The 27,749-nt window shown below is 42.8% G+C and overlaps 1 protein-coding gene across 3 annotated transcripts; it reads left to right on the top strand.

The window, feature by feature from the left end:
• Positions 1–17: 17 nt before the first annotated feature.
• Positions 18–26,859, top strand: LOC306840100 (guanine nucleotide-binding protein G(q) subunit alpha-like). 3 transcript variants are annotated; one of them, XM_079369169.1, is made up of 7 exons: positions 18–872; positions 13,915–14,098; positions 15,516–15,670; positions 17,954–18,082; positions 20,239–20,368; positions 20,555–20,708; positions 21,055–26,859. In XM_079369169.1, exons 2-7 carry the CDS (start codon positions 13,952–13,954, stop codon positions 21,243–21,245), a joined length of 906 nt encoding a protein of 301 aa, XP_079225295.1. In that variant the 5' UTR covers positions 18–872; positions 13,915–13,951; the 3' UTR covers positions 21,246–26,859. The 3 variants fall into 3 exon arrangements, with proteins under 3 accessions (XP_079225295.1, XP_079225296.1, XP_079225294.1); XM_079369170.1 differs by having other exon boundaries at positions 18–1,470; XM_079369168.1 differs by lacking the exon at positions 18–872 and adding an exon at positions 1,346–1,466.
• The last annotated feature ends 890 nt before the right edge of the window (positions 26,860–27,749 follow it).

Genomic DNA, 27,749 nt, shown 5'->3' with positions numbered 1-27,749 from the left:
GGTTATTGATAAACTGATGGGTTTCTACTCAGTTATATCACTTTTGCACAGTATATTTGGGAGTAATATGTTTTAGTAGTGCGGAGGACATACATGAAGTGGCTGCCGTGATTTTAGCAGTGCATCACCCAAATTCTATGAAACCTGTGCGCTCGGAGTCAGATCCCACCCCAAGGACCCGCCTTGTTCATTCAATTGGTCTGCAACAAACCTGTTTCATGTAATTCTCATTCTGTCACTCAACACCACACTATCTCCTCCTCTTTGCTCGGCATCAGATCAGAACTGGTGTGTGTCGACCTTATTTCAGGCGACGAGCTACCCGAAAAAAAAAAAACAGCAGTTTGCAGCGTTTTAACGTTTCTAGGCTAAAGCCGCCGATCCGGCACGTATTTTCGGCCCCATTTTTTCGGGCTAGCTCATTTTTTTAAGCTTAGATTGTCACCGTCAAAATGTGTCAGGGTGAAATGGGTGGGCTACCCGGCTGTCGCTAGCTAAGGCGGACAAAATCCTTCAACCAGGTTCGCTGCTTCAATCACTGCGGGGTTTAACACAACATTAGCCGAGGCGTTGTTAAAGTGAGCTAGCGGGCTAGGCGAGGAAGAGCCGTTACGTGTTGTAAGTGTGCTAACGGTTGCTAATGTAGTTACTTAGCGGACGGACGCATTGCTGCGGCGTGGACAGTGCAATAAAGGTTATCACTTTACTGTAAGCTGGTTTGCAACGACTACTACTTTCAACCAAGCTGACGTTGGAGAGACTGCACAGATATTATCAACTGGTCCCGGGTTTGGTTGGATGTCGCGACATTGCAGTTTTTGAACCTCCTTTTTTTGGTGGATCGTGAAGATTTAATTGGACCAAAGAGAGACGTAAGATACTTAAGTAACAGATGGTTTTAACTGTGTCAACAACGTATTAAGTGGCTAATCGGTTGCTGATTTTATCTTTTTAAAACATTAACTGTATTTAAGCCAACGCTAAGCAGGGAAGGCCCCACCATCTCCTGGCTCTCTTGTCCGAGTCTCCCGTGATTTGCGCGAGAAACTGTCGGGTGAAGTCGCAGTTGTTCTCGGCTGTGGGGGGCAACTTGACAGCGAGGCCCCAAGCTAGTCTCCCCCCCCCTCTCTCCCACCCTCCATCCCAGTCTGCCCATCACTTCGTCAAATCCAGACCAGACCACCTCCCTCCTCGCCTGAAACCGAAGCGGGGACCGGGGGGGATTTTTTGGGGGGTTTTCTTTTTTCTTTTTTTGTGTGCCTGAAACAGTTGGGCAAGCGTTTGCCGAAGCGTTGTCCCGTCTAAAGCGGGCTGATAAGAAGCAGAGGGGATGACTCTGGAGTCCATGATGGCTTGCTGCCTGAGCGAAGAGGCGAAGGAGTCGAAACGAATCAATGCAGAAATTGACAAACAACTCCGCCGAGACAAGAGGGACTCGAGGAGAGAGCTGAAACTACTACTCCTCGGTATGTGGCATGCTTTATTTGTTAATATGTCCTTCTTGTCTTGTCATGTCATGTGTCGTTGTTTTTTTAATGGAAAAAAACCAACCTTCTTGGGCCTTCTTGGCAATGCTAGCAACTGTGCTGCTAGTTTATATTGCTACTAGCAGGACGCCTGGTCTTAGTGTGAGTAACGTAATGTCCTGATATCCGAAATGCGTGGCTTGTCTTGCAGCTCGTTTGGTTAAAACCAGTCAGAAACTGACCCATATGTTGCTGTCTTTTTATTTAAGCGTGCACATTTGCGTCGGTGTGCAGACAAAAGCTAATCGAAGTTACTGAGATGTCACCATTTACAGGCTTCAACAAGCTTGTCAGTCCGCCAGCCTGAAACAATTGACTAGCCCTGAAGCTAATCAGGAGGGTAGCTTCACAACTGCCTCTTAGGTTGTTTTTTTAAGGGGGAAAGATGGTCACAGGATAATACAAGAAGAAGTAGAAGCAGCAGGTTTGGATTGCTTTGCACTTTGGCTTTCTCCAGGTTGCATAACATGTGTGCAGCTGTGTGAGGCTCCAGATTCTTTATCTAGACCTGGCTTGGTTTCTTTTTTGTTCAGATATCAATTCCTCTTATTTGTTAGTCTGCACACAATCTTACCCTTCTATAGGAGAAGGATACTGAAGGATTTGGCCCCCTCATCCTGTAGTCTAGCTGAGTAGGTTAGCTATTTTTATAGCTGATGTGTGGGCAGGTGGGAGCTGCTGTTGAATAAGTTGCTGTGTGCTGCATTGATTCATAGTTCTGTGCACAGTAAAAGGAACAATAGGCCACCACTAATGCACTTGTGCTGCTTTCATGGAACACGTATTTGGTGGTCATGCCTCTTCTTCTAATAGGTGAACATTTGTGTAGGATGAGACAATCCAGTGACTGAAAACAACACACATGTGAAAGCATCCTTGGAAAATAAATCAGGCGTCCTTTTTTTTTTTTTTTTTAAATTTTTTAGGACAATTAAAATTATCTAGGCTGCATCCTCGGTTTCAAAAATGTGATCCTATTTCTCGCCCACCTCGCAGCCCTGGATATTTGACATGTGTGTCTACTTTCATTTCCCTGCTGAATACCTCAGCTCAGAGAAATAGGGCACACCACCGCCATACCGTCGATGGGACGTGTTCTGTTCTGTGTCATACATTTTAATCTCTATTGCAATCCTTTCCACCTCGAGGGGAAGGTGAGGGGGTTGCATTTTTGACATGGTTTGTTTATGAGCGGCAATCAATACGGCTTGCTGTTGTCTCTTGATGACTGTAGGGGATGGAGTTTTTCCATGATATGTGAGTTAAAGTGATTATCGAGACTCTTACGTTTTAGTTATATGCGTCTGGCGTTTTTGCATTTCCCTGATATTGACAGCAGACATCTAGCCCCCCCCCCCCCCCCAATTTAAATGTCATGTCCAAAGGCAGTATATGAGCACTGTATTCAGTCATGTTGTAAGTGGCCCATCCAGTGTGAGTTAAGGCTGTCAGTTGGCGCCTGGATAAGGACGTGTAAGGCAGGATTAGTGCAGGTCTTAATAGGCTTGGTTAAACACATCCGCTGCTCAGACTTTGAGATGTCACTGACTCCTATCATCCCCTGCCGTTACTCTCAGGCCCACAGCTCCTCAGTGAGCCGCCGCCGCTCCACACTCAGTGGAGGAAGACGCCAACCTCCTGTTTTCTAAAAAAATAAAATAAAAAGAAGACGGAGAGGGATGTTGAGCTGCATCTTGAAAAGTTGATGTGTAACATGAGATATGTTGCATATTTCCGCTATGACACATGATGTGTTACTGCAGACTGCTGTAAGCTTGGTAATCAAACCTTCCAGTCTGCAGGTATGTGGGTAGCAGCTTTTTTTATGGCTGATGTCTGATGTCCTGTGTTTGGAAATATAAAAAGAGCGATCGACTCGATAGACGTCTTGTAAATGGAACTGCTACGAGTAGTTCAACAGACATACCCAACATCAGCTGAACAATGCACAGTCGAACAATTATCGCTGCCAGCTGAGTTCATTGAAGTCGGCTAAGCTGACGAGCGTGTCGCAGTTGATTGACAACAACTAGGACACTGCCAAAGCCTTCGTGGTGAAACTTGAAATCTCGAGTTTCCGTTCCCTGAGTGCAGGCAGTCGACGTAATTGTCTTTTTAGGCTCACTTCACTCCTGTGAATGATCGAATGTTAACTTTCATTTCACAAAATACGCAGATAAGCTTTACACTGTAAGACGATACAGTACCTATTCCTTGAAAGTTGTCATTTCTGTAATGTCACTGGGATTTGCTTCCATCAGATGTTCGTTCATCAGCTATGGTTTGTTTTGCTTTTTGCATCCCTATTTGAACTCGTAGTTGATTGATTTTTATTTTTTTGTTACATGAGAATAGGACGCTCGCATTTCTTACTTCAATGTCTTTCAGGACAAAAAAATACTTGGAAAAAAAAAGACACTTTGCCAAAGCCTAAGGTGGTGTCATAACTTCAGTTTACGAAGAAATGCGTCGCGTTTGATCAGCTGAAAGCACAGAGAGGGCTCGATTTGTGTTTAAAATATAAACTCAAAGGTGTCGCCAATTACCAACTTGTGAATTAGTTTGCTAAATGTTTCAGCTGGAGGTTGATGTAAGAGCGACTGCTATTACCGATTTTGTATAAAACAAAGTGTTTTCACACAGGCCCAGCCTCCCTCTCTTTCTCTCGCCCTTCCTTACAGGGTTTTTACTGTATGGCCAGAGTGCACTGCCAAACTAGCAAGAGAGCAGTGGTGAGGTTTGTGTTCTCTTTGAGCCAGACACAGACGTGAAGTTTCAGGGCTGGAAAAAACCCCCCCAAAAAACGGGGGAATAAGAAGAATGGATGGGTTAGTTGTGTATGTTTAAAGCAGTTGCAGCTTTAAGCCTATCCAATTGGTCAGAAAGTTATAAGCCTGCCAGGGCTGCAGCGTTGCCCACAGTCTGGCTGCCTGTCACTGAGAGCCATATCAGGCCATACCGCCAGCTTCCTGCTCCACAGACCAGTGGTTTGCCTCTACTTGGTCAAAACACAGCGGGCTGCAGGCTTTGGCCTCTGCTGCCTCGGATAAATGAACTGCTGGAGCGAGGGAACGGTCAGCAAAGTGAGATGGAAGGGCAAGCGCTTTAGGGGTTCTCAAAATGCTGACCTCGGGAAACTGTCAGGGCACCAGTTGGCATTCACTTTTTTTTTTTTTTTTTTTTTTTAGAAAAATGTGGGTTTCACATGAAAGATGAGGAACAGAATGTCTGGTTATTACTTACAAATGATGATAGAAAATCCCCAGGAAGACGTCAGGAAAGCATTTTTGGTCAACAGAGACTCAAAATGCCTTTTTTTTTAAACTACAGGGTTTAAGAGAAGGGAAGACTCGACAAGCAGAAAGTTGACGATAACTCCCATGGCACGCGACTCCAGGCCAAAGTTTAACGTACACTTATTACCACGTATTCATTGATTGAGTCATTCATGTTGTCCCTCAGCTGCACGTCTTCTTTCTTTGTTTTACCAGGTTAAGACATCCTTCAGAGGAACAGTGAGATTGAACCAGGAAGAGGATCAAGGGTTAGGCTCAGATGTTTATTGCTGACCTCGCTTCTCTTGCCAAGGCATCTTATTTTGAACATATATGGCAATAAGGATCTTCTAGCTCTACTCCTCAGTGGTGTGCGTGTCTGTGTGTGTGTGTGTTAGCACGGTACGTTTAATGCCAGCGAATGTGGAGTTATGTGGACGAGCAGGTATTACTCAAATCCTCTTTATCATGGTCAGATCTAGAAGTTTTAATATGGAAATCATTATGAGACGGGTTTCTGCAATATACAGAGGTTAAGAAAGCCCAATATTGAAATAGAGATTGATGTAGTTTATTTTGTCCAGTATGTGAAATAAGCAGGTTTGAAGCTAACATTGTTCCTCGGTTAGACTTTTACAGTTGATAGATATTCTCCCGTCTGGACAAACATGTTATAAAAGTACTATTAGTGATGTATTAACCAGTGCTTCCAAGATATCTTCAACGGTTCCATGTTGTCCAACATATTGAGCAGAGTCCAGCTAAAGCAGGGCTTTTAATCCTGTTTTATTTCAGTTACAATCTCAGCTTCCAACATTTGGCCTGACTCATCATCAAGATTAGAAAAATAAAATAAGACCATGCCAATCTGTTTCCTAATGATTCAATTGTTTTTGTCTCAGGTCATTTAAAAAAAAAAAAAAAAGATGCTGAGTGCAGCGGTTGCCTTTTCAGAACCCACATGCTGCGGATTTGGAAACGGCTCTGCAATAAGATACTTCCAGGAAGTCCACGAGCGCCACGCACTACGCCGCCGTCCGCTGCTAATCTAGTCAATGATTGCGTTTTTTTGACAGCCTGCAGCGCCACCACGCTCACAGGGCGGGGCTACAGAGGCCACCATACGATACATATAGTGATATACATTGATTCTGAATAATGACCTACTGAGAATTCACTACAACAGCTGTTCTTAGTGTTGACACAGAGAAGAAACATACAACTTCAAACACTTCAGCTCCTCAGAGATCCTAGAAATACATGAAAACATTTGAATCCCAGAGCTCCATCCATAGGCCGACTGTCTGTCAAAACAAGGAGCACACGACTATATATTACCATGTTGTATTTGACAACACTCGCTTGCATGGAGTGGAAATTGGGGGTCATTCTAATTTCAGTTTTAAGGTAAAAAGGTTAAAATACATCAAAAATATTCTTTCACTCATTATTAGCTTAGGAAAAAAACCATGCATGAGCTTGTTGTAATTTTCTGATCTTGAAGGCCTCTGCAGTTTATCTGTGATGGGAAATGTTTTCATAGTCATTTGGTGTTAAAACTTTAGATGCATTTGAACGTGTGGGGAGTCATCTCTCCTCTCTAGTTAAAGTACATACTTCTGTCTGGGCATTACTAGGGTTTTTTTTAATATTCATTGTAAGTCTTAGTCCAACCAGTGGATAATCTCAGTTTATCTTTAAAAGCAAAGCATATTTATCTCTAATAAAAGAAGAGTAGATGTAGATCTAATTAACAAAATAATTCAACGTTTTTGTTGCAGTGAGGCTTGATGCTCTGAAAAAGCTCCTTGACCAGTCTGAGGACATGACAAATCATAAACTCATTTCATGTTTCTGCAACAGCAGTACGTTTTCCAAAGTCATTTGTTACAAACGACCCAAACCCCTCTCGCACTTCAGTGATGAAAAACAGATCCACGTCATATAACATAAACCTTTTGCCATAGTTTACTGTCAAAACGTCCGATAAGAACGGTTTGCAGAGATAACCCTAAGGTGTCACTAAGTTTCACTGGGTTTGGCTTTCTCACACGCTGTCGTAATAAGCGTCAATATTCTGTACCAGTCAATGAAACACTGATCAGTAGATCTTTTTGTTTGACACCACTTCATGCGTACTTTGGCTCGAGTATGAACATTGTCACTGGAGGTATTTGCTGTTGGGTCATGTTTTGTCATGATTTATATTTCATGTTTGTATGAGTGGAGCTGAGGCAGCGTAGTTGCTACTTAGCTCGTGGTTAATGGTTAAAAACAAAAATAATTGAATATAGTAAGGTCAGATTTAGTTGTATCAATTGGTGAGTAGCAGGAAATGTATGTTTTTATATATCAACAATAAAAACAATGATACCTGAACTACTGCTTAAATGGAGCACTGTGTAGTACTCTGCCTTTAAATTGGGATTTGAGTTTAGAAACCAAATAGCAGACGAAGGACATTACCTGTGACCGAGCAGCCCTGTTTGGTTAGCTCACGCTACTCTCCCCAATTTGCTTTGTTTGACTTTTTTTCTGGTGAATCGGTCAACCTTCTCTCTTTATCTCCAGTTTTTGGTCACGCTTGGTGATACATGACCAGGATTCACAGGTTCTATTAGCGGCTCAGTGCAGGAAAACTCAGTCCGACAATTCCAGTTTTGTGACATTGATTGCCGGCTGTAACGGGGGAGGGGGGGGGGGGCGCGCAAACGTCCCGCCCTGAAACAACAATGACTTAAGTATCCCGTTTTTGTACGCGTGTATGTAAACATCATGATTTCAGAAATCAGGATACGTCTATAACCCGGTTTCGAGAAACCCAATTTTGCTACCTGGAGAACTCGACAGAAAACGGGAGACTGTGGCATTTATGCACCTTAACTCGGTTTGTGACAGAAAAAAACAGTCCAACTGAGCAGATTATTCACCCTCCTATCCTGGTGAGATTGCCTCTTTTTTTTAATTTTTTTTTTTTAATTCTGGTATATCAGTGATCGATCGACTACATTCGTTGGATTGCTTTTTTCACTTTTCTTTTGGATGGACTGAGTTTGTTTTGGATGAGGGAACGACCGCGTCAGTGGACGCTTCTTTTTCTTTTTCTCTGGACTAAAAAAAGACGATTTAAATGGAGCGTTCATAGACCACATTTCGTTTGTTTTGGATTCATAAAGGGGAAAATTAAAGGGATATTTTTTTTACAATTCAATTTGTTTTTCATGTATAAGCCACAGCGCACAAATGTTTCTCCGGTTTCTAAAGGTTTGTGTTATAAAAAATAAACATCTTGTGCGCCTTGATGCACCAATCAGAAACCGGCATTGTATTATTGATCACGTACACGGGGATATAAATGAGCAGGTTTCTCTGAACAGCTAAACATAAGATCCCGAATATGATCAAAACTGGAATAAGGCTCATAACCGGGATACTTAAGTCCATGTGAACGAACAAAAGTATTTAAAATTCTTTGGTTTCAGTGTCCTTAAGGTTTTTATTCAGCCTTGGAAGGCTAAAATGAATCTTATTTATTAAAAAAGAGAAATTATGTCTTTATAAAAATTGGTGCCGGTTTATTTTATTCTTAAACAAGTGCTGTGTATTGTTTAGTAATGGATACATTAGTGTGCTGAAGTTAGACTAAGTGTGACTTGAGTGTAGCAGGTTTGGAGCATTGTATTTAATGAAGATGGTTCTGTCTTGTTATGCTAAGCAGTGGCCTGTCAGCTTTCTTAATAAGAAGATGAACGGCCGGAAGTCATTATTTTAAAGTCCCCGCTAAGCACGTCCACGATGGATGTTTCAAAGGCAGTCCATCACTCTCTTTTCACTAAACGTTCGAGCCTGACCCCGGCCAGCTACACACACACACACACACCACACACCACACACCACACACACACACACACACACACACACACACACACACACACACACACACACACACACACACACACACACACACACACACACACACACACACACACACACACACACAGGGTCATGGCTCCGTTCTCAGGTGATTCGGGGGTGAATGAGGCTGGACGTTTGACTGTCCCACATTACTGCTGCAGTCCCCTCGACGGGACGAGGGACCCGGCCCGCCTCTGTGTTCGCTGCCAATTCTCTTCAGCTTGGCTCTGTGCTGACAGGGTGGCATGTTCATTCCTGCTTTACTCCCACCAGCTGCTGTGTACAGTGAAGCCCACACGTCTCTGCGATCATACCGTTTTAACTTCCGCCACTTCATCTTTGAATTTTGCGTTGATTTCAAAAAGACTAAACTGTGCTTCCACTTGTGATTTTTGGAGGATCTCAGACTTGCGATGTGGTTGTAAATTCTCACTGTGATTTGTGAAATGCTACCAATTGAAATCATTACACTGGAGACATTCAATACGTGTGCTCTTTACCCTTTTGTGGAAACGGAGGGATTTTATCTAGCACAATATCCGCGATGAGGTTTCCTAAAACAAGAGTACCGGCGCAGGAAATAATAACGTGTGTGTGTGTGTGTGTGTGTGTGTGTGTGTGTGTGTGTGTGTGTGTGTGTGTGTGTGTGTGTGTGTGTGTGTGTGTGTGTGTGTGTGTGTGTGTGTGTGTGTGTGTGTGTGTGTGTGTGTGTGTGTGTGTGTGTGTGTGTGTGTGTGTGTGTGTGTGTGTGTGTGTGTGTGTGTGTGTGTGTGTGTGTGTGTGTGTGTGTGTGTGTGTGTGTGTCTCACTCCAAATCTTTTTTTTTTTTTTTTTTATAAAAGCCTGCTTTTGATTTCTCTTTTTTTTGGCTCACCCACTCGAACCTGCACAGCACTTCAGCGCACACTCACCGTTGAACAGACGAAAACCGTCCTAAGGTGTGCGAGATGTGTAATAATGTGCAGCGCACGCTACGGGGTGTTTATTCCGTTTGCAGTCGACACCCACGCACGTGCAGCACTCTGCCGAGGCAGCAGGCTGCTGTGCCTCGATGAAGACAGCAAGCACACATGTTGGAAAGCTGCACCGAAGCTCACGGAAGACATCTTTGTACTTTTTTTTATGTGCTCGTGTGCATCTTTGTGCTGTCTGCATTCACAAGTCATTTCCTAGAAAATAAAGACAAAGAGAATGGACTGTACGGGAAAGGCAACATCTTTACCTCGGGCTCAACGCGTGTCTGTCTGTGTGTGTGTGTTGCTATAACCCCTTCCCTTTGTAAGCCTAAAAGAGCAGACTCTCTAAGATGATTCCAGTGAAAGACGTTACCTTAGTTCTTGTCACCGTGCCTGATTCATAAAATCTCCCTTCTCAGTGTGAACATGAGCAGGCTAACAGCTGGCTCGTGCCAGCGTTGTGGTTTTGACTTTGGAACCTCTGCCACGTTAAATGCAAATGTCTCTAATCTTTGCCGAGATTGGAAATGCTCTGCGCTTCCTGAAAGAGGAGTTGATAAACTCTTGACAATCAACCGCTCTTCCTCGCGCCGGGGCGGCCCGCCTGTATTTTGCATTTTTTTGGTCAGCGATGGAGATCATTCCCGTCTCTCGTTCATAGAAAGCTGCAACACGCTGTGAAGAGGGAACTTTAACGTGCACATGGTGGCTGCCCATCCCTGGATGTGATGCAACGCAGGAGGATGATGGGATATGAGCAGACGATGTAAACAAGGCGGCAGGCCCTATGCACACACACACAACCGAAGCTGCTGCACTAAGACAGCGGAGCGTCAAGTCCACCAGGACATCAGTGGTGTTACGTAAAAAGCTTATGAAAGCTCGCAGGTGAAGTGTTTGATCGCCGTTTTCATTTCACCTCTTAATTTGGCTTCTCTGGGCAACTTTGAACGTTCCACTCATTGTTGTCACGTTAGCCCTGATTGACCACGTTCCAAGAGACGCACAGGGAGAGACGCGTGTCGTACACCTGGTTTCATTTGGGGCACAATCTCTCGCCTTCCTTTTTTTTTCTCTCTCTCTCAATCTCTCTCTCTGGTTGCTACCTGCAACAGAAAGTGTTATTAAACCCCCAAGTAGTGTGCGAGCTATTAAAAGGTGGCCTCCGTTTTCTGGGTCATTACCAAAAAAAGAATGGATGGATTCTAGTTATGAATATCCAAAATTCTTGACAGAGAGGGATGAGAATGGAGAGAGGCGTATTTGCAGCCGGAGGGAGGTTAGGAGACGAAGGGGAGTGAAAGAGGGGCAGGTTTGTGGTGGTTGGAGTGGGGCAGGGGGGGTTTGTGGAGTGTGTATTTGTGAATGGTGCTGGTACAATCTGGGGGGGGGGGCAATACGGGAAGACAGAGGGCTCCATAGTGTGCTGTCTCGGGAAAGAGGGACACGACAGTTAAGAGAACACAGCGGAGAGAGGTCTTGTGATGGGGGGTCACGAGAAATAAATCAGACATCAAGCCGGAGAGCGATCCTGTGGCTCCTTCCACCGCACTGTGCTGCGGCCTCGGAAAGAATACGTGCTCTGTGTTTGACTTCTTTTTTTGTTAGCTCCACAATCACAGTTTTTATTTATTTGTGAGGAACCTGAAGGAAGCAGGCTAAGCTGTACTCGACGGTCTTCAAACGTGGACATGTTGGTTAAGAAGAAGGCGAAGGAGAGTAGTTTCCCTCATGATCAGATGGTGGAAATTCTGATTGTGGTCTCATTCCCCCCCCCCCCCCCCCCCCCCCCCCCCATACTGACCTGAGTCCAGCTTTTTGTTTCACCACCACCACCAAAGACCTCTGTGGAGCAGCAGGCCCTTCTTTCTGCGTGCTACGCCAAAAGATGAAGAGCACAGAGCCAGCCTGAGGGGCTCGCAGCTATATTTACTGTCTGCTACGAAAGAGAGGGGAGAGAGAGAGAGAGAGAGAGGCGGATGGGAGGGGTTTAAAAAAAAAAAAAAAAAACCAGGAACGAAAAAAGAGAGGGAGACAGAGGACGGGTTGCTATGGTGACGGAAATATGGCTGCTCTTCAAAAACCTTGAATGTAGGTGGATGTGAGATGAGTGTATGTGTTTTTTTTTCTCGTCTTTCCCTTTCAGTTTTGCAGATATTATGGACGTGCTGGATCCTTTTTTTTTTTTTTTATTCCATCGAGGACTGAAATACCATCAGCGTTTGGCCTGAGGGCTATGTTTCTGGGCATGCATAGAAAGCTAGGCTGAAATGTGGGTTAGGCCCAACAGAATTGCCCCCCCCCTTCCCTCTGTCAAAGCCCCCAGCAAGTTCGGTTTCATTTGGCAATCAGTGCGGGTCCTGAAAAGCTTTAAAGTGCATCTTACTCTATTCAGAGACTGTAATTTGTCCGCTGAATGCGAGGAGGTACTGGAGCCAGAACAACTGTTTGAAAGTGTGCGACTATAATCCAAAGCCTTTTCCTTGGGTTCCTTACCATATGTGTATATTTGGAAACCGGCCATCACTTGAAATATTGCGATGACTTTACAGCCAGAAATGGACTCAGGAGGGCAGAGGAGGATCACTGTGAGGAATGCACCCTTTTTGACATCACCCCCTGCTGTCACCATTCAGGGCAGAAAGTGTACTGTTGGATTCTGAATGTAGGGCAAGTTGTCTTCATCACTTTCATTTTTTATATATATATATATATATATATATATATATATTCCTTTTTACGCTCAAAACTGTGTCATAACCTGCAGGACAAAGAAGCTTTTGACATACAGGCGGTCATAACCAGTTTACTTAATCAACTTGTAATTCCAGCAGAGGGCTTCTATAGACCAAAGCGTCCACGAGCATCCCATGTTGATGGACTTCTGAGAAAGTATGGGGGGGGGGGGGGATTGTTCATTTTGACTGTGCTGTGTACATTTCCCTTCCATATTAATCAACATAAATGTACGAGTACTAATTAAATGTAAGACCCACAAACATTCTGCTGAATGTTCTTGGAAAGTTTTTTTTTTTTTTTTTCATCTTTTGGCCTTTCATGGAGCATCTGTCACGGGTGACAGATTTGGCTCGCCGTCCTCCTCTTGGCACAAGCGAGGAGGCTCGATTCAAAAGGAGTGGGACAGGGGAGTAGTGCTTAACAGGAGTTCGGTTGAATGACATCCTGGTTTGAAACCGTAGTGCTATCAAGGAAATATCAGTACACTAATTGCAAAATGATTTGACCTATTATAACCTCTCCTTAGGGTTACTTAGGCGTCTAGAGGCTCAATGGGGGGGGGGGGAAGGTTGAGAATCACTGAACAAACATCCAAGCACTGTATGGCCTCAACCTGATTGGTCACCTTCTATTCAAACTTTTCAAACGGTGACAGAGACAGTAAAGCCCCGTTTCCACCAAGCGGTACAGTAAAGCCTGACTGCGTTTCCACAGGCAACCGTTCCCTATTTGGTAGGCGTCGTGTTAGCCGGATGCTGATAGCCGCGTCAGCTGCGTAATAGCGTCACATCATAGCAGCTAACAGCTACTCCGCTAATAAATTCAACAAAGAAGAAAAACGCGACAGAGTAAATAAAACCACCGATGGCAACTCATCCACTCAGTCCAGCTTTGTTTCACACAAGGCTGTGTGCCGCTAGGAAACATACACACACTAATAAATAAATCGACCAGACGTCGTCCAGACACGGCGGGGTCGTGTTCGCCGCGGTCACACGGCAAGTGACGATTCTTTCGACCAATCGACCGACTGGAGTGTTGAGCTCCACCTTTTAAGGTCGGATCGATATACTTGGCACCCCAACAGAAGGATCCCAAAAAGTTTGACGGTACAGGACGGTAATTTGGGGACCTTTCCCGGCTTTAGTCTATGGAAACGCCACAAAATGCACGTCGTACTGCGATGAACCGAACTGAACCGCTTGGTGGAAACAGGACTTAAGAAGCAGCAGCCTGACCCCAAAATCACCAGCCCTTTTAAAACATGCATAAAGGGCATGATATGTAATGCCTTGGTCATAATATTGACATAATATATTGCATTTTATTTATTTACTAAAGTCATGCTAGTCATGCATTTTTCAGATGACACTACAAACTCCTGTGACTTCTCCTTTTTTTTTTTTTTTTTTCAACCACGGTTTGTATTGCAATGTGACAACCGGCTCGGCCATATGTTGCTGCGATCCGCCTCTTAAACTCTTACCTCTGTGTCTGTTTCAGGTACGGGAGAAAGTGCAAGAGCACATTCATCAAGCAGATGAGGATCATCCACGGTGCGGGTTACTCGGACGAAGACAAGAGAGGCTTCATCCGGCTTGTTTACCAAAACATCTTCACCTCCATGCAGTCCATGATCCGCGCCACCGAGACCCTCAAGATCCCCTACAAATTTGAGCAGAACCGGGTAAGAGCGAGTCTGTCCAAGCAAGAGCAGGACATTTTCTTCATGCCCTGCTGGTCAGTTTTTTTTTTCTTTTTCTGTCCTGAGTGCGTTTGTTACTTCATATGACTTTATTAAGTCAGGCACGGATTAACAAAGAAGAGGCCCCCCCTGAGTACCAACAGCCTTTACAGCCGATGAGCACCAGGACGTGTATGACGCAACACCTGTTGTGTAGATATTACCTGTCGTACAGGATTTGCACCAAATGTTTGCAGAAATACTTTCCGTAGCAGCAGCAGCAGCGTTAAATACAAGCACATGCCGCCCTCGAAGGCCTCCTGGGGTTTGGACTTCGGTGTCGGAGAGACGGCGTCCTTCTGTGGGAAACTGAAAATTAATTTAGTGACTTTGTAAATGGAGTCTTGTCATTACTGGTTAAACACAATCGGATCACTTTATGGCTGTGTGTTGGTGTCTGGCATTGAAATGGAAAGTCAAGAATGTCAAGACTTAAACTGAAGCAGAAGCGAGAGAGTGCAGGTGTGTTTAACGTGTTTCCAGTTCACAAAGGCTGGTCCTTCAAATTAGTGTCAGACTCGACAAATGTCGTTCTCAGGGTGAGGCTCTGGCTCTTTGCCAGAAGGGGGACTTTTTTTTGCTGATCCACTGTTTGTTTTTAAAAATCAATTCTCATGATCACACGACTCATTGTCGTCGTCATTATAAAGGCACAGCAACAAAAGTATCATTAAAGTCAAGTAAATGCATGCGTTTATTTTGATTTGAACAAACGGAACTTATTTTTTATTTAACCAGGTAATTAAGCCATTGAGATCAAGATCTCTTTCACAAGGGTGACCTGGCCAAGAGGGCAGCAGCACACGTCATAAATAAAACAGTTTACAAACAATAAGTTAAGAAAAAAAAAAAAAACAATTACAGTGAGCAGATCAGTTGTCAGAAAAAGTGCATAGTCGTGATGACAGGTTACAATTAAAAAACAGAGACGTATATATTTACTGTATGTCTAAAAAAAAAAAAGTAAAACAGCATTATACACTATCCTTAAGGGTTTTTCTTTTTAGCATTGCACATATAATGTTTGAGTTTTTCAATGACTGAAAGTGAACTAGCTTCAGGTGGGGTGGGCACACTACAACTACATTATTACAGTCTATTATTGTACGCTTCATTGGCTCTCGATTCCCAGTCTTCAGAGCCCTGCTGCTCTTTTATTGTGAACCACTAATGAGGACAGATTTACACCTGGGACACGAGGTGAATTTAGTCCGCTGCTCAGTAGGACAGAAATCCCCCAGTACCACTTGTTCACCAGAACCAAGGTTCAAACAAGACGTGCTCCACCGTGACATCTCCTATTGCTTTGACATTCACAGGTAGCGAAGTGAAAATCTGTTGCTGTTTTGTGTCTTTCCAGTCTAACGCCATGCTTGTGAAGGAGGTGGACATTGAGAAGATCAACGGCTTCGACCAGCACTACATCGTCGCTGTCAAAACCCTGTGGGCCGACCCCGGGATCCAGGAGGCCTATGACCGCCGCCGAGAGTACCAGCTCTCTGACTCCACTAAATAGTACGTCTGTCTGAGTCTCTGATTGTGTGCGTCTCCATGTGATGTCACCCGGTATATGATGTCTGTGAAGCATTGAAGAAGAATATGAATGACTCGATGCCAGCGTGGGCCTCCGTAACCTATGCACGGATGTACGTCTATGGTGCTGTTTTAGGAAGTGATATTGAATTCTGGCAGATTGTGATATCGAATCCTAACCTAACTGTCCCTTCTTATTCTCTTTTCAGAACTTTATTTTGAAATCTCAATCATTTTCAGAAACTTTGCAATGAGTGATCGTTTTGTTGAGTTCCTGAAACGTTAGCGTCGCGTGTCAGGCAGGCACAACTCCAGAGATCAAGTCTAGTTTTTTCAGAGTCATTATTAGGGTGTGTTTGGTGGTTTGTGGCAGCTTGTGTGCATGTTCTGTTTGGAAAGACATTATTTGGTTTTCTAACGTATGCCGGACAGGGCGGCACGTTGAGTCCACATTGCAGGCGCATTTCAACTCGCCAATTTTGCGATTCTTGCAAAAAAAAAAAAAAAAAATCTTCAAGCCACCCCAAAAAAAGAGGTAGCATGAATATCAGTAGGAAGATGTGTCCTTTTATTTGTAATGAAGATATAACTCTTATTCTTTCTTTTTACGGATGGTGGTAAATTGTAGACTGTGAATGAAATAAACAAAAATATAAAACTAACCACAGATTTAAAAAAACAAAAAACAAAAACAAAGACGAGTGTGTGGCCAAATGTGTCAGATACCTTGTTTTTGTGGTGGGGTGTGTTTGGCACTACAGTGTAATAACATGTAACCTCAGGCTTAATAGCCACTGGCTCTTGACTCATTTTTTTGGAGCCCCCTGGCTGTGGACGTGCTGTACTGCAGTTTACAAAATTCATGAAGTCAGTATGCATGCTTGCTGTGTGTTGAGGTAAATGATTTTTTTTTTTTTTGTTAATGTGTGTGAGTGATTGAGAAAGGTGTCAGTGTTATCCACACTGCTGTGATGTATATCTCCAGTTACCTTAGCGATATAGACCGTGTGACTGCGGAGGGATACGTTCCCACCCAGCAGGATGTGCTGAGGGTCCGTGTTCCCACCACTGGTATAATAGAGTACCCATTTGACCTGGAGAACGTCATTTTCAGGTACTCACCCCCCCCCCCCCCCCCCCCCCCCCCCCCCCCTCCTCCTCCTCAAACCAACACACCCAACCTCACCCCATGGCACCAGAACAGCAGTGTCACCATAGCTCAAGGACAGAAACCACTGATGACTGTAAAGGCATTAACACGTCATGTAAAAATGATAAAACAGAGAGAGGAAAAACTAGAAAAATCCCATGATGGTGTGCACCTCGTGGTTACTGTCACAATTTGGAACTTGCATCACTACGGGATGTCATGTTACTCCCAGGGGCCCACTTATCTGAAAAGACTCAATTTCCCTGTAGACGAAACAAGAAGATGATGTTAAAATCTAAAGGCCCGTGGGGGCCCACGTCGGTTGACCTGATTTATGTATCAGTGGTTTGTGTTCACAAATTGTGCTGAGGTTCTGGCTCCAGGACACAAACTAAGGGCACACATGCTGCACTGACGCGTGTGTGGGAGGGGGGGGGGGGGCAGCCACCAAACTCCAGATGAAGAGGGATTAAACGGTGATGTCAGAGACTCTCAAGGAAATTCTTACACAATCAATGAGGCAATTCGACACAGAAACAAAAAAAGAGAGAGAGGGAGAGAATTACAACTTTCTACGGTGGCTTTTGGTGAAACTGTAGAAATGTTGTTTCCTGGTCTCGTTGATATCACACATGTTCAAACCTTCTCTAAGGATTCCAGGTGCTGCTGAAGTCACTGCTACAGCTGTCACTGATGCCTCCTCACTGTCTAAAGCAGCATCCGCAAACTCTTTTACCTCACTCCAAATTGATTTGATTAAAAAAAAAAAGAGAGAGAGAGAGTCAAGGCGAAGCACCATGTTGGTTATTAGATAGTGTTGGTGGAGCAGTGACACTAACTAACACCCTGCTGTTTCTGAGATGTGGCCTTTTTTTTCTGTGAAGCTTTCTCAACAGGACTCATCCACACTTCCTGGAATGGCACGAGGGGTTGCGGTAATTGCCTGTCACGCTTTATATAACTGTTTTTCTGTCTTTTCTTCTCTCCGTGTCTCTCTTTTTTTTCTCTCTCTCTCTCTCTCTCTCTCTCTCTCTCTCTCTCTCTCTCTCTCTCTCTCTCTCTCTCTCTCTCTCTCTCTCTCACTCTTTCTCTACCCTCGACCGGCCTGCCTGTAGTTATCTTTCCGATCTGGATCGTATTGCAGATCCCAACTATCTTCCAACTCAGCAGGATGTGCTCAGGGTGCGCATCCCCACTACAGGAATCATAGAGTACCCGTTCGACTTGCAAAGCATCATTTTCAGGTAGACAGACTCCTGTTACGGCCCAGTCTCTCCTTGTAATCATCTCATTAACCCATCCGTCATCTTATGTCTTTTTGTTTATTTAACCATAAAAACCATGTTTCTTCTTGACCCCTACATTAATGGAACTCCACTAACTTTATGCACCTGATTAAGTTTCTGTACGTCTTCTTTTTTTTTTTTTTTTTTTTTTTAACAATTCAGCCATCCTCCTAGGTCCTTTTTTTAAAATAAAAATCCATACACACTCTCTTTTACCTCCTGCCACTAACAGGACTGGTACACAAAACACAAACCCACAATAAACACAAAGTCCTACATTCTGGGTGCCCGCTCTCTGTAAATGGGTCACCTCCTCTCTTCCTCCTCCTCTCCTCCTTTCCTCCTCGGCTGGCAGAAGAAATGAGGTCGTCCTCTTCGCGCTGGAGGAATGTTATTTTTGGGCAGCAGGTCCTGCAGGGCCTATATTGGCCCCGGGTCTCTGTGGACCACAGTGGACTGGGCCACCACTAGGGGGCAGACTAGATTTGTGAACTAAACAATTTGTGAATGTCTTTATCAAAGACAACGATACAGCCGGTCTGGTGGCATGTGCCCCCCCACACATGTCGGGAGGTGAAACAAAACCACGCGCACACATAGTTGATGCCAAGCCGTTACATAAATAGCTTCAGTTCAAAAGGTCTTAACTGGAAAGATTTTACTAATCGAATGTCACAAATGAAGGCTTAATGAAACTGGGACCTAAACTCCCTCACGTGTGTCGGGTGACCTTGTCAAGGAGAAGCTGAAGCGGAGTGAGGATCCACACGTCTTCCACTCAGTAAATCAGGCAGGATGAGTGTTGAAGGATGACCTCAGTGCACGTAAACCAGTTTGCCTGCAGGTCCATGAGCTGAAATCAAAGTTTACGTGAGCTTTTTTTTTTTTTTTTTTCCACTTGGTTAAGTATCATTAGATGAACTCTTCAGAATAACGCACGTCACTCTTTTTGAGATCTCAGTTTGTAGCTTCTCATTAGGTGACATACGAGGCGTCCCCTCGTCTCCGAAAAGGACCCCGCTGTCAGAGGTGCCCCCCTGTATCTTTCAACCATCCTGTCCTCTGCGTGTCCTCTGTCTTGTGTTCCTGCAACAACCCCCTCCATTTCATGCCCCCCCCCCCCCCCCCCCATTTCCTCCCCATTTTCTTCTCCAATATGCTACCAATCATCCACGATTTGTTTTTGTGTGTGGTGCCTCATCACACGATCTTTAGAAGGTCCGAAAATCAGTCTCTTAGAGCAACTTTCACTGTATCACTCAAACGGAGGCACAGACTGATCTAGTTTCACATGTAAACTGAACTCCTTGATGAGCGACGCTCAATTTCAGGATACATGTGAGCTGTTCCCGCCAAAGATGTATACTTCTGCTTGGAATTTGGGAAACAAATAGTGGGATTTGTTTGAAAACTGATCCTAGATCTGTCTGTTACTGGGAAGCTTTGATTTGTGTGGCGGCATGCATGGCTCACTTACAAGGACATAAGGCACTTCTGTTTTGTCTTTAATCGAGATGTTTTTTTGTTTTTGTTTTTTTTTTTACTCTGAGACCTCCTCAAACTTTTGGTTAAAAGTTGAGAATTTAATCAGTCCTCCTTTTTCTTTCTTTTTTTTTTTTTTAATGGTGCTGAATCCATCAGGTGTTTTTTTTTTTCCTAAACACATTTTGTCAAAAACAAGGTGAATAGGGCGAAACGATCAAAACACAAACTCATGACTGATCTTCTGCTGTCTGTTTAAAGGATGTGAGACTCCATCTTTATTTGAGTTCTCCTACTACATACATTATTTGTGCTTTCAAAAAAAACAAAAATAAGTATGGATGTCTTTTTATATATATATATATATATATGTGTGTGTGTGTGTGTGTAACATTTTAGTGAATAGGTTTCACAATTTGGATGGATAACATCTTGATGGATTCAAAACCTACCTCAAAAAAATCCAAATCTTTCAACCCATATGAATATTATATTACACTGAGAATATTAAGATAAGTCTCCGTTAAACAAAATAGGTTTCCTCACTTAAGATCACTTCTAATGTTGTTTTTTTTCCCCTTGCTGTGGTTTTGACTCGTCACCCTTCCTCTTCTCCCTCAATGCGCCGTCAGAATGGTTGATGTCGGAGGTCAGAGGTCGGAGAGGAGGAAGTGGATTCACTGCTTTGAGAACGTCACCTCCATTATGTTCCTGGTGGCGCTGAGCGAGTACGACCAGGTCCTGGTAGAGTCCGACAATGAGGTAGGTGGACTTAACACAAGGTTTGTTACGGATGCAACACCTTGATGTGTTTTTTTTTTTTTTTTTTTTTAATTTCCCCCAATAATAAAGAAACGGATGACAGAAATGTATCTTGACGTACATTAATGCAGAATTACAAGAAGAAGTTCCTCTCACCGTTACTCTCCTCCTCCCTCTCTCCATCAGAACCGCATGGAGGAGAGTAAAGCTCTCTTCAGGACGATCATCACCTACCCCTGGTTCCAAAACTCCTCCGTCATCCTCTTCCTGAACAAGAAGGACCTGCTAGAGGAGAAGATCTCCTACTCTCACCTGGTCGACTACTTCCCTGAGTTTGATGGTGAGATCATCTGTATCTTGATGTGACTACTCAGACCTGTTATTAATCCAAGAATGAACCGTTTAAAGTCACCCTGACTGACGAATAAATGCCCCGCCTTGACAATGAGCCCAGGTAATGTCTATATGTGGGAAACACTGGATATATCTTTTTAAGGTATTAAAACAAATTTGATTGTGGTTGAGCATGAAGACTGAAAGCAGGGGGAAACGCATAGCATGTGCCCGTTTTTAGCTAAGCTATGTTGCGCCTCCCATCTGAAGTGCATAGACTTAGCAGCTAGTGAAATTACGTTTCATAACAGTTGTCGTCTTATGTATAAGTTGTGTGCTCGTCTGTGTCTCAGGTCCCCAGAGAGATGCACAAGCAGCGCGGGAGTTCATCCTCAAGATGTTTGTGGACTTAAACCCGGACAGCGACAAGATCATCTACTCTCACTTCACGTGCGCGACGGACACTGAGAACATCCGCTTTGTGTTTGCAGCTGTCAAAGACACCATCCTACAGCTCAACCTCAAGGAGTACAATCTGGTGTGAGGCTTCTCGTGTGACACGCGTCTCCTGCCCATTGCACAACTGTCCACCTCCTTCCCCGGGGGTGTGCGCGCCCAACTCCACACGCATTACACAGCACATCATGCCGGCTCTCACACACAGACACACAAACAGCCCTTCATCCCCCCCCCCACCCAACACACAAACACACACACACACACACACACACTTCCAGTACTAAACAGTCTCAAATCGTCCCACCTGTAAACCCCCCCCCTTTCACCAAAGCTCCTCCTTCCTCCTTCGCTCGGCAGCTTGTTGTGTCAGAATCCTCCTCGCTCCCCCCCCAAAGCACCTCCTTGTGTCAGATTTGGCTCCGGCTGCTGCTGGCTCTGGCACATTTCATCTGGCACACAAACCTTTCACACGGGCTGTATGGTGACTTAAGGGGACTTTGTTGTATTTGTGTGTGTGTGCGTGTGTGTGTGTTTTTGGAGCAGCAATGAACTAGCGAGGAGCTGTGTTTTGGTGACTAGCGGCAGCCTACCCCTTTTGGCTCTCAGGAGTTGACCCTCAGAGATGAGAGATCAGATCCTCGGTCGTGTCCTCGTTGAACTCAAGTCCAAGTGGGAGGAGGGAGTGGAATTGGTACCTCCTGCAACCAATCATGGACCAGCGAGCAGCATCATGCTTCTAAGGACAGTGACCCATACAGGAAGCGAGGTCGACACTGGATACGTTGGGGGGGGGGGGGGATTCTGTCTCTACCTGGCATCTATGAATGTACCCACCAGTGTGAGCATCGCAATCGCAAAAAAATATATAAATATATTATGAAGTAAATGCATATGTAAACACACTTAAGACAAAAAGCACGAGATGGCAAGACATAGCTAATCGAAATCTGTTAATTGCTGAGATTTTTAAAATGTTTTTAACGATAGAAATTTGTTGCTACGTCTACTTCTATTTAACAAATAACGGCTAAAAGAAACGGAGATCAGAAGTGGTCAGAAAATATAAAAAAAAAAAAAAACATCAACACTTTGGTTCTTTGCAAAACAAAGACGTCTGAAAAGAAGAATTTACTTGACATAAGTATCCTCTAAAGATTTTGTGTGGGATTTTTGTGTTCTTTATGTTTTAGTTTATCACATCGCATCCCTCCTCCAGATGTTTTCTGCATGGATTCACAAGGAAACAATCGGACTCCACCTACAGCCCCAACCCCTTAAAAGCGAACATTCAGTACGCAAGAGGAGTCATCTGCTTTTGAAGCCGGCTGCGCTCTGATTGGTGGAAACGGATGTGGAGGGGGGAGTGTGATGTCATCGGTGTTTGATTGCCTTGAAGAGCACATCTGCAACTTGGGCTGCAAAGAGTGTATTCAGTAAGATGAAAAATTAGAAATCAAACACACCCACGCTGCTCTGTCAAGTGAAAGGAATCCATGCAGTAACATCCCTGCTGACATCACACCTGCGTCACTCAGCCGTCCAATCAGACACACTTCCTGACAGTGACATCACATCAGGATGTGCTTCTGTTTACTTTATTTTTTACTGTATAGTCACTTTGTTTATATAAAGATGCTTGCTGTTGAGTGGTGAGAGGGAGGGTGGGCGGGGCTACGAACCTTTCACTTAAAGCGCACTCTGAAGTCTGCAAATGTTTGTGTATATTTGTTTGTAAATACATATACACACAACACTTCTGTACAAAAACGCTCTGTGGTACACCATCTTTAGCAAAAAAAAAAAAAAAGTAACAAAAAATCCACACAAAAAAAAAGTTACGACTTCTTTCATTAGCATACAGTTTTTCTTATGAATTTCTGGTAGTAGTGATACTGTGATTATGGATTATGTTCACTTGATTAATAGGACTGCACAGAGCTGAGTGGTGTTGAGGAAACGATCAGCAAAGGAGCAATAGTCCGAGAAAAGAGGTTCCTCCCAACCAGCCTCTCGACTCCACACTACTGCAACAGCTCTGGCTCCTCAGTGTGCTAAATAGGGCTGGTAAAAATCTTCACAGTATGGTGACGAGATGATTTTAAGAGTAATTAAAGATTTTTTTTTTTTATTTATCTAATTTATGGACCAGGTATGAAGGTGTTGATAATTTGACTGCTTTTGATTCTGTCATGTTGAAGTGCTCCTTTTCTCATGGCGGAGCCTACTTGAGTCTGAACTGCTGTAAAAGAAAAACAAAAACGAGAAAAAAAAAAAAATTACTGAATGTCTGGTATAGTAAGGACTTTATCTCTGCTTTCTATTTCTTATTGAGACATTTCCAATTGTACTTTGCCATCACATCTCCATCCATGGTAATACTGTTTGGTTTTCTGTAGGAGCCCTCACATTTGTTTTGTTTTTCTTTTTTTTCTTTTTTTTTCTTTATTAAGAAGAAACTTGTGTTTTCTCTTGGTTTATAGGCGCAGCGCTGTAACGCATACCTAGAAAAATGTACAGTACGAACGTAGGTGGGCTTCTTTTTTTTATCAGTGGTTGAAGACCTACGCGGTCCATGCTTGCTATTTGTAATTTAACACAAAAATTCTGTTGTCGGTTGTTTGCATTGTTCATTTCCAGTTTTTTGAGGCTTGCTTTGATAGTGCCAGTGAAGTGCAGATGTACTTTTTTGGTCTTTGACCTTTTCTACAGATGACTTTTCCTTCATCCTCATTAAGGGCTATCACAGTGCATCAGACAGAGGGGAGTGGAGTACAGGACCACAGTGAACCAAGTCATCCACTACTAATAATCGTTTATAAATGGAGATTACTTGCAGTATGTGCTATAAGCAGTATAGGCAGGGTGTTAATGTAAACATAAGATGTGTGTAGAGAGTTTACCAACACTAAGTAGTTTTCTTTGTGTTTCTATATGTATCTGGCCCTTTGGTGACCTAAATGTACCCAGTGTCTGGCTCTCGAACCCTCACAACTTCTCTTTTGGTATTAAAGTGAACCCTTTAATGCCTCATTAAAAGAAAAAAAGAAAAAAAAACTATCACTAAAATACACTACTACAAGGACCAGAAGTATTGCATGTTTTCCCGAGTATTTCACTTCTAGCTGATAGCCAAGTAATGACCATGGTCATGATGACTTTGCATGTTTTAACCCATTAACTACGAATATCTTTTGTTACTTTTGTTCAATTATTTTTCAAAGTTTCTGATCTGATACTTTTAGTGGTACCTGTTGGTTTCCATTCGTGCCAGCGTGGTTTGATTTGTAACTTTCTGCAAGTTGAGTTTGATTCTTTGGGAGGATCTGAACAGATGTAGATGGGGTTTGTTTTTTTTGTCCAGCATCATTGCACATATACAAATACGGAGGTAATCGAGCAGCAGCTGCTTTAAAACTGTTGCCATAAATTTAGCTCTGAAATTCGAGATTTAAAAGCTGTCTGCTGTCATGACATTGGAAAACTGCATTGTGTTATTCAGCCACACTAACAAACCAATGTAATGTAAACTGAAGATGATGTCCTGTTTTTTTTGTTTTTTTTGTTTTTCCTGGACAAAATGTTTTACCTGTACGCTACACTTTATAGAACCCACTGAAATCATTTTACTTCTGATAACTTTAAATTGGGAATGCTAACGTGCTAAACTCTACATCAGAGCCATGTCGTAACCAAAAAAAAAAGTCCAAGAAATTGTAAGAAAACTTCTGATAATTTAGATAGACTATGTCAGGCCAGTACCTGAATACTAAATCTGGCTGATATCAGCTCTGATATTAAAAAAAAAAAAAAGTGGTGTACCTGCTAACTGCCACCTTAAAACTGAGATTTGTGTTCATGTTACCTAGAAAGGAGCTTTCCTTTGATTGATGGAAACCAAAAGCTGCCAAGAAGATAGGGACTCAATCAAAAAACGACATTACAGTAATATCTTGTAATTGGTCAACAGTTTAAACACTGTAAGAGTAAGTGAGTAATGTTAAGCCTATGTTGTCCTGAACTGCCATTCCGTCTGCTGAAAACAACATGAACTCTGAGTGGAGAAGCAGACAGCCTACCATGATTGGACCGCTGTCCTAAATAGGGCCAGGATGCTAGCTTGAAGTGACACCGGTATGGATACCCAAGTATTAATCAGTAGTGTTGATACTGTGTGTGTTGAGTGCAGCTCACTGAATGGTGTCGAACCATGTTGTATTATTAGACTTGACACTACAACTCTAGCACATGGTTTAAGGGCTGACTGGCTGTTAGTTAGGGTTTGGCTGTGTGTTAGCAGCCCTGTGTTGCACAGTGTGTTGTATTTAAACGTGTAATCTCAATATTTGTATGCGAGCTGGAGAAAGGCGAGAGGCAGTCCCTCTGAAAATCTTCATTCTTTCCTTCATGACAGTTTTTTTTTTTTTTCTTCACTACACTTCCTTATTTGCACAGTATTTTTGTTTATCTCTCCATTATATAAGCTGGATAGAGAGGCAAGGCTGTATGAAACTTCTCGTTTGTTCATTGTCCTTGACAGTTTTTAGTAAAAGTTCAGTGCAGTATGACCAGATTAGATTTTCACTACAACACTATTTGCACGGTGTGATTTTTAACACTAATAATAGTTCTTTTTAAGCTGAAGAGAGGCAAACAGACTTTATGAAACTACTCATTCTTTTCTTATCTCTTAGTGCAGAGAGTTAGGATTGGTATTATACTAAAATTATTTATTGCCTTTCATGCCTTGAATAGAGAGATGATGTTTTTGGCCCAATTTTTTTTTTTTTTTTTTCTGAAAGATTTCAGAGCTTGCTTTTTTTTGCCTTCTGGGGGGCAGTGGTTGTGTGATGTCACTTCCTGTTGGCTTGTCGATTGACTAAGTAGAAACAAACGTATCTCTCAGAGATCAATGGAGAGTCATTGTATACTTTAAATTTCAGTCTTTTCCCCCTAAATGTCGTGTTATTCCTTTGCTCTTTCATAACTGAACATTACCATTACACTGTTTTTTTAAGGACCACTTGATTGATTTTTTTCTTCTTCACTCCAATGAAACCTGAAGGTCAATTGTGTAGTAGTGTATGAAATTGATGTTTTTTTTTTGTTTTGTTTTTTTTCTTTATTTTCTATGTAAACCAAATGTAAATGATGTATTATATTGAGTGTGCCAACCCCACTCTCTCTAGAGCCAGGCTCTCTCTAAGTGCCAACGCTGTGGTCATCATCAAAGGACCACCACCTGAGATGGTCCCCCACCCCTCCCACTTTTTAAGTAAAACACACCGGAGACTAAAAAGATAGATGATTCAGTACACACAAAGACTTTATTCTGTATTTAAGATTGAAGATTTAAAAGATAATCTGTTTCTTTTTTTTTTGTTTTTTTTGTTTTGTTTTTTAAGAAACTGTAATTATAATTGCATGTGCTGTTTATTTTGTGTTAAAAGTGAGGGCTTTGATGTTTTCATTGAAGCAGAGCCCTCGATGAAGGGGGGGTTCAATCAGTTGGTTATTATCAATTATTGATTTACATAACTCTTGCCATATTTTTTTATGTGTTTTCATGTATTTGTTTCAACCACTGTTGCCTGATCCTCATTCAAACATGAACATGACTTATGATCATTGCCGCCTTCTAAGAGAAACATAATGACAAGGTATCTGTTTTAAATTGAAATAAATTTGTTCCTATACTTGCTCACGGTGTGTCTGAGTTCGTTTTATGATTCTGTATGTTTTGAACTTTAAAAAACTCGAATGCAATTGACTGCACAGCAAGGATCCGGCTTCTGTAAGTATACATTTCTTCATCACAGAAACTTGAATTCAAAAGGGTCTTAAAATGTATTTTCAGGAAAGAAAAAAAAATAATGGAAGCTTGAGAAGCTTAATCTTTTTAAGGCTCTGATTGTTCAGATGAATCTGTGCATATCAAACCTGCTGATGATCAACATGGTCTGCTGCCGTGTCCCTTGTAGATTATCTTGCTGTATACTCCATACTGTATCCGTGTTGGTGCAGCAGAGGAACTATCCAGAAGTTTATGTAAATAAAACATGCAAAAGGGGCCTTCAGATGAATTTACAATGTAAACTAATTGGCATCTAAAGCAACAACAGAAAAAAAAACTCCTTCTCTGCAGGATGAGTTCAGTTGGAAGAATGTACAGGATTGTTATGATAAAAACAAAGAGGGTGGTGGTGACAGTAGCTAAATAAATAAATGTGTATATATATATATATATATATATATATATATATATATACACACACACAGTTTTGGGATTTTAAGGTAAGGTCAAAAAAATGTAGAACTGCCCCACTGGTAAAAGGATTTCCTTTTCTACAACACAAGTAGAAAGCAGATGTCTATATGAAAGAGCTTTAAAGTTGATTTCATTATTAGGCCCCTCCTCGTCGCACAGCTTTATCACTTTGAACAACAGTTAAGAAATTCTACTCAACAATGTGAGAAAGAGGTGGGTCATGCAAGTTGGCATATTATGTTGCTCTCCACGTTTGCATGTCAGTGTGGTGGTTAGCACTGCTGCCTAAAGTCAAGCTAGCTTTTGGTTCAAATCCTGGGCAGG

Source organism: Symphodus melops, assembly GCF_947650265.1.
Source record: "Symphodus melops genome assembly, chromosome: 19".
Lineage (NCBI taxonomy): Eukaryota > Metazoa > Chordata > Actinopteri > Labriformes > Labridae > Symphodus > Symphodus melops.
This window is presented reverse-complemented; position numbering and strand designations above follow the sequence as displayed.

Excerpts from the sequence above, each read along its gene's own strand:
- LOC306840100 (XM_079369170.1), top strand. The coding sequence starts at position 1,331 with ATGACTCTGGAGTCCATGATGGCTTGCTGCCTGAGCGAAGAGGCGAAG. Across the intron at positions 1,471-13,914 it reads AAACTACTACTCCTCGGTAT|GTACGGGAGAAAGTGCAAGA; the intron begins GTGGCATGCTTT and ends TGTCTGTTTCAG. Across the intron at positions 20,709-21,054 it reads CTACTTCCCTGAGTTTGATG|GTCCCCAGAGAGATGCACAA; the intron begins GTGAGATCATCT and ends TCTGTGTCTCAG.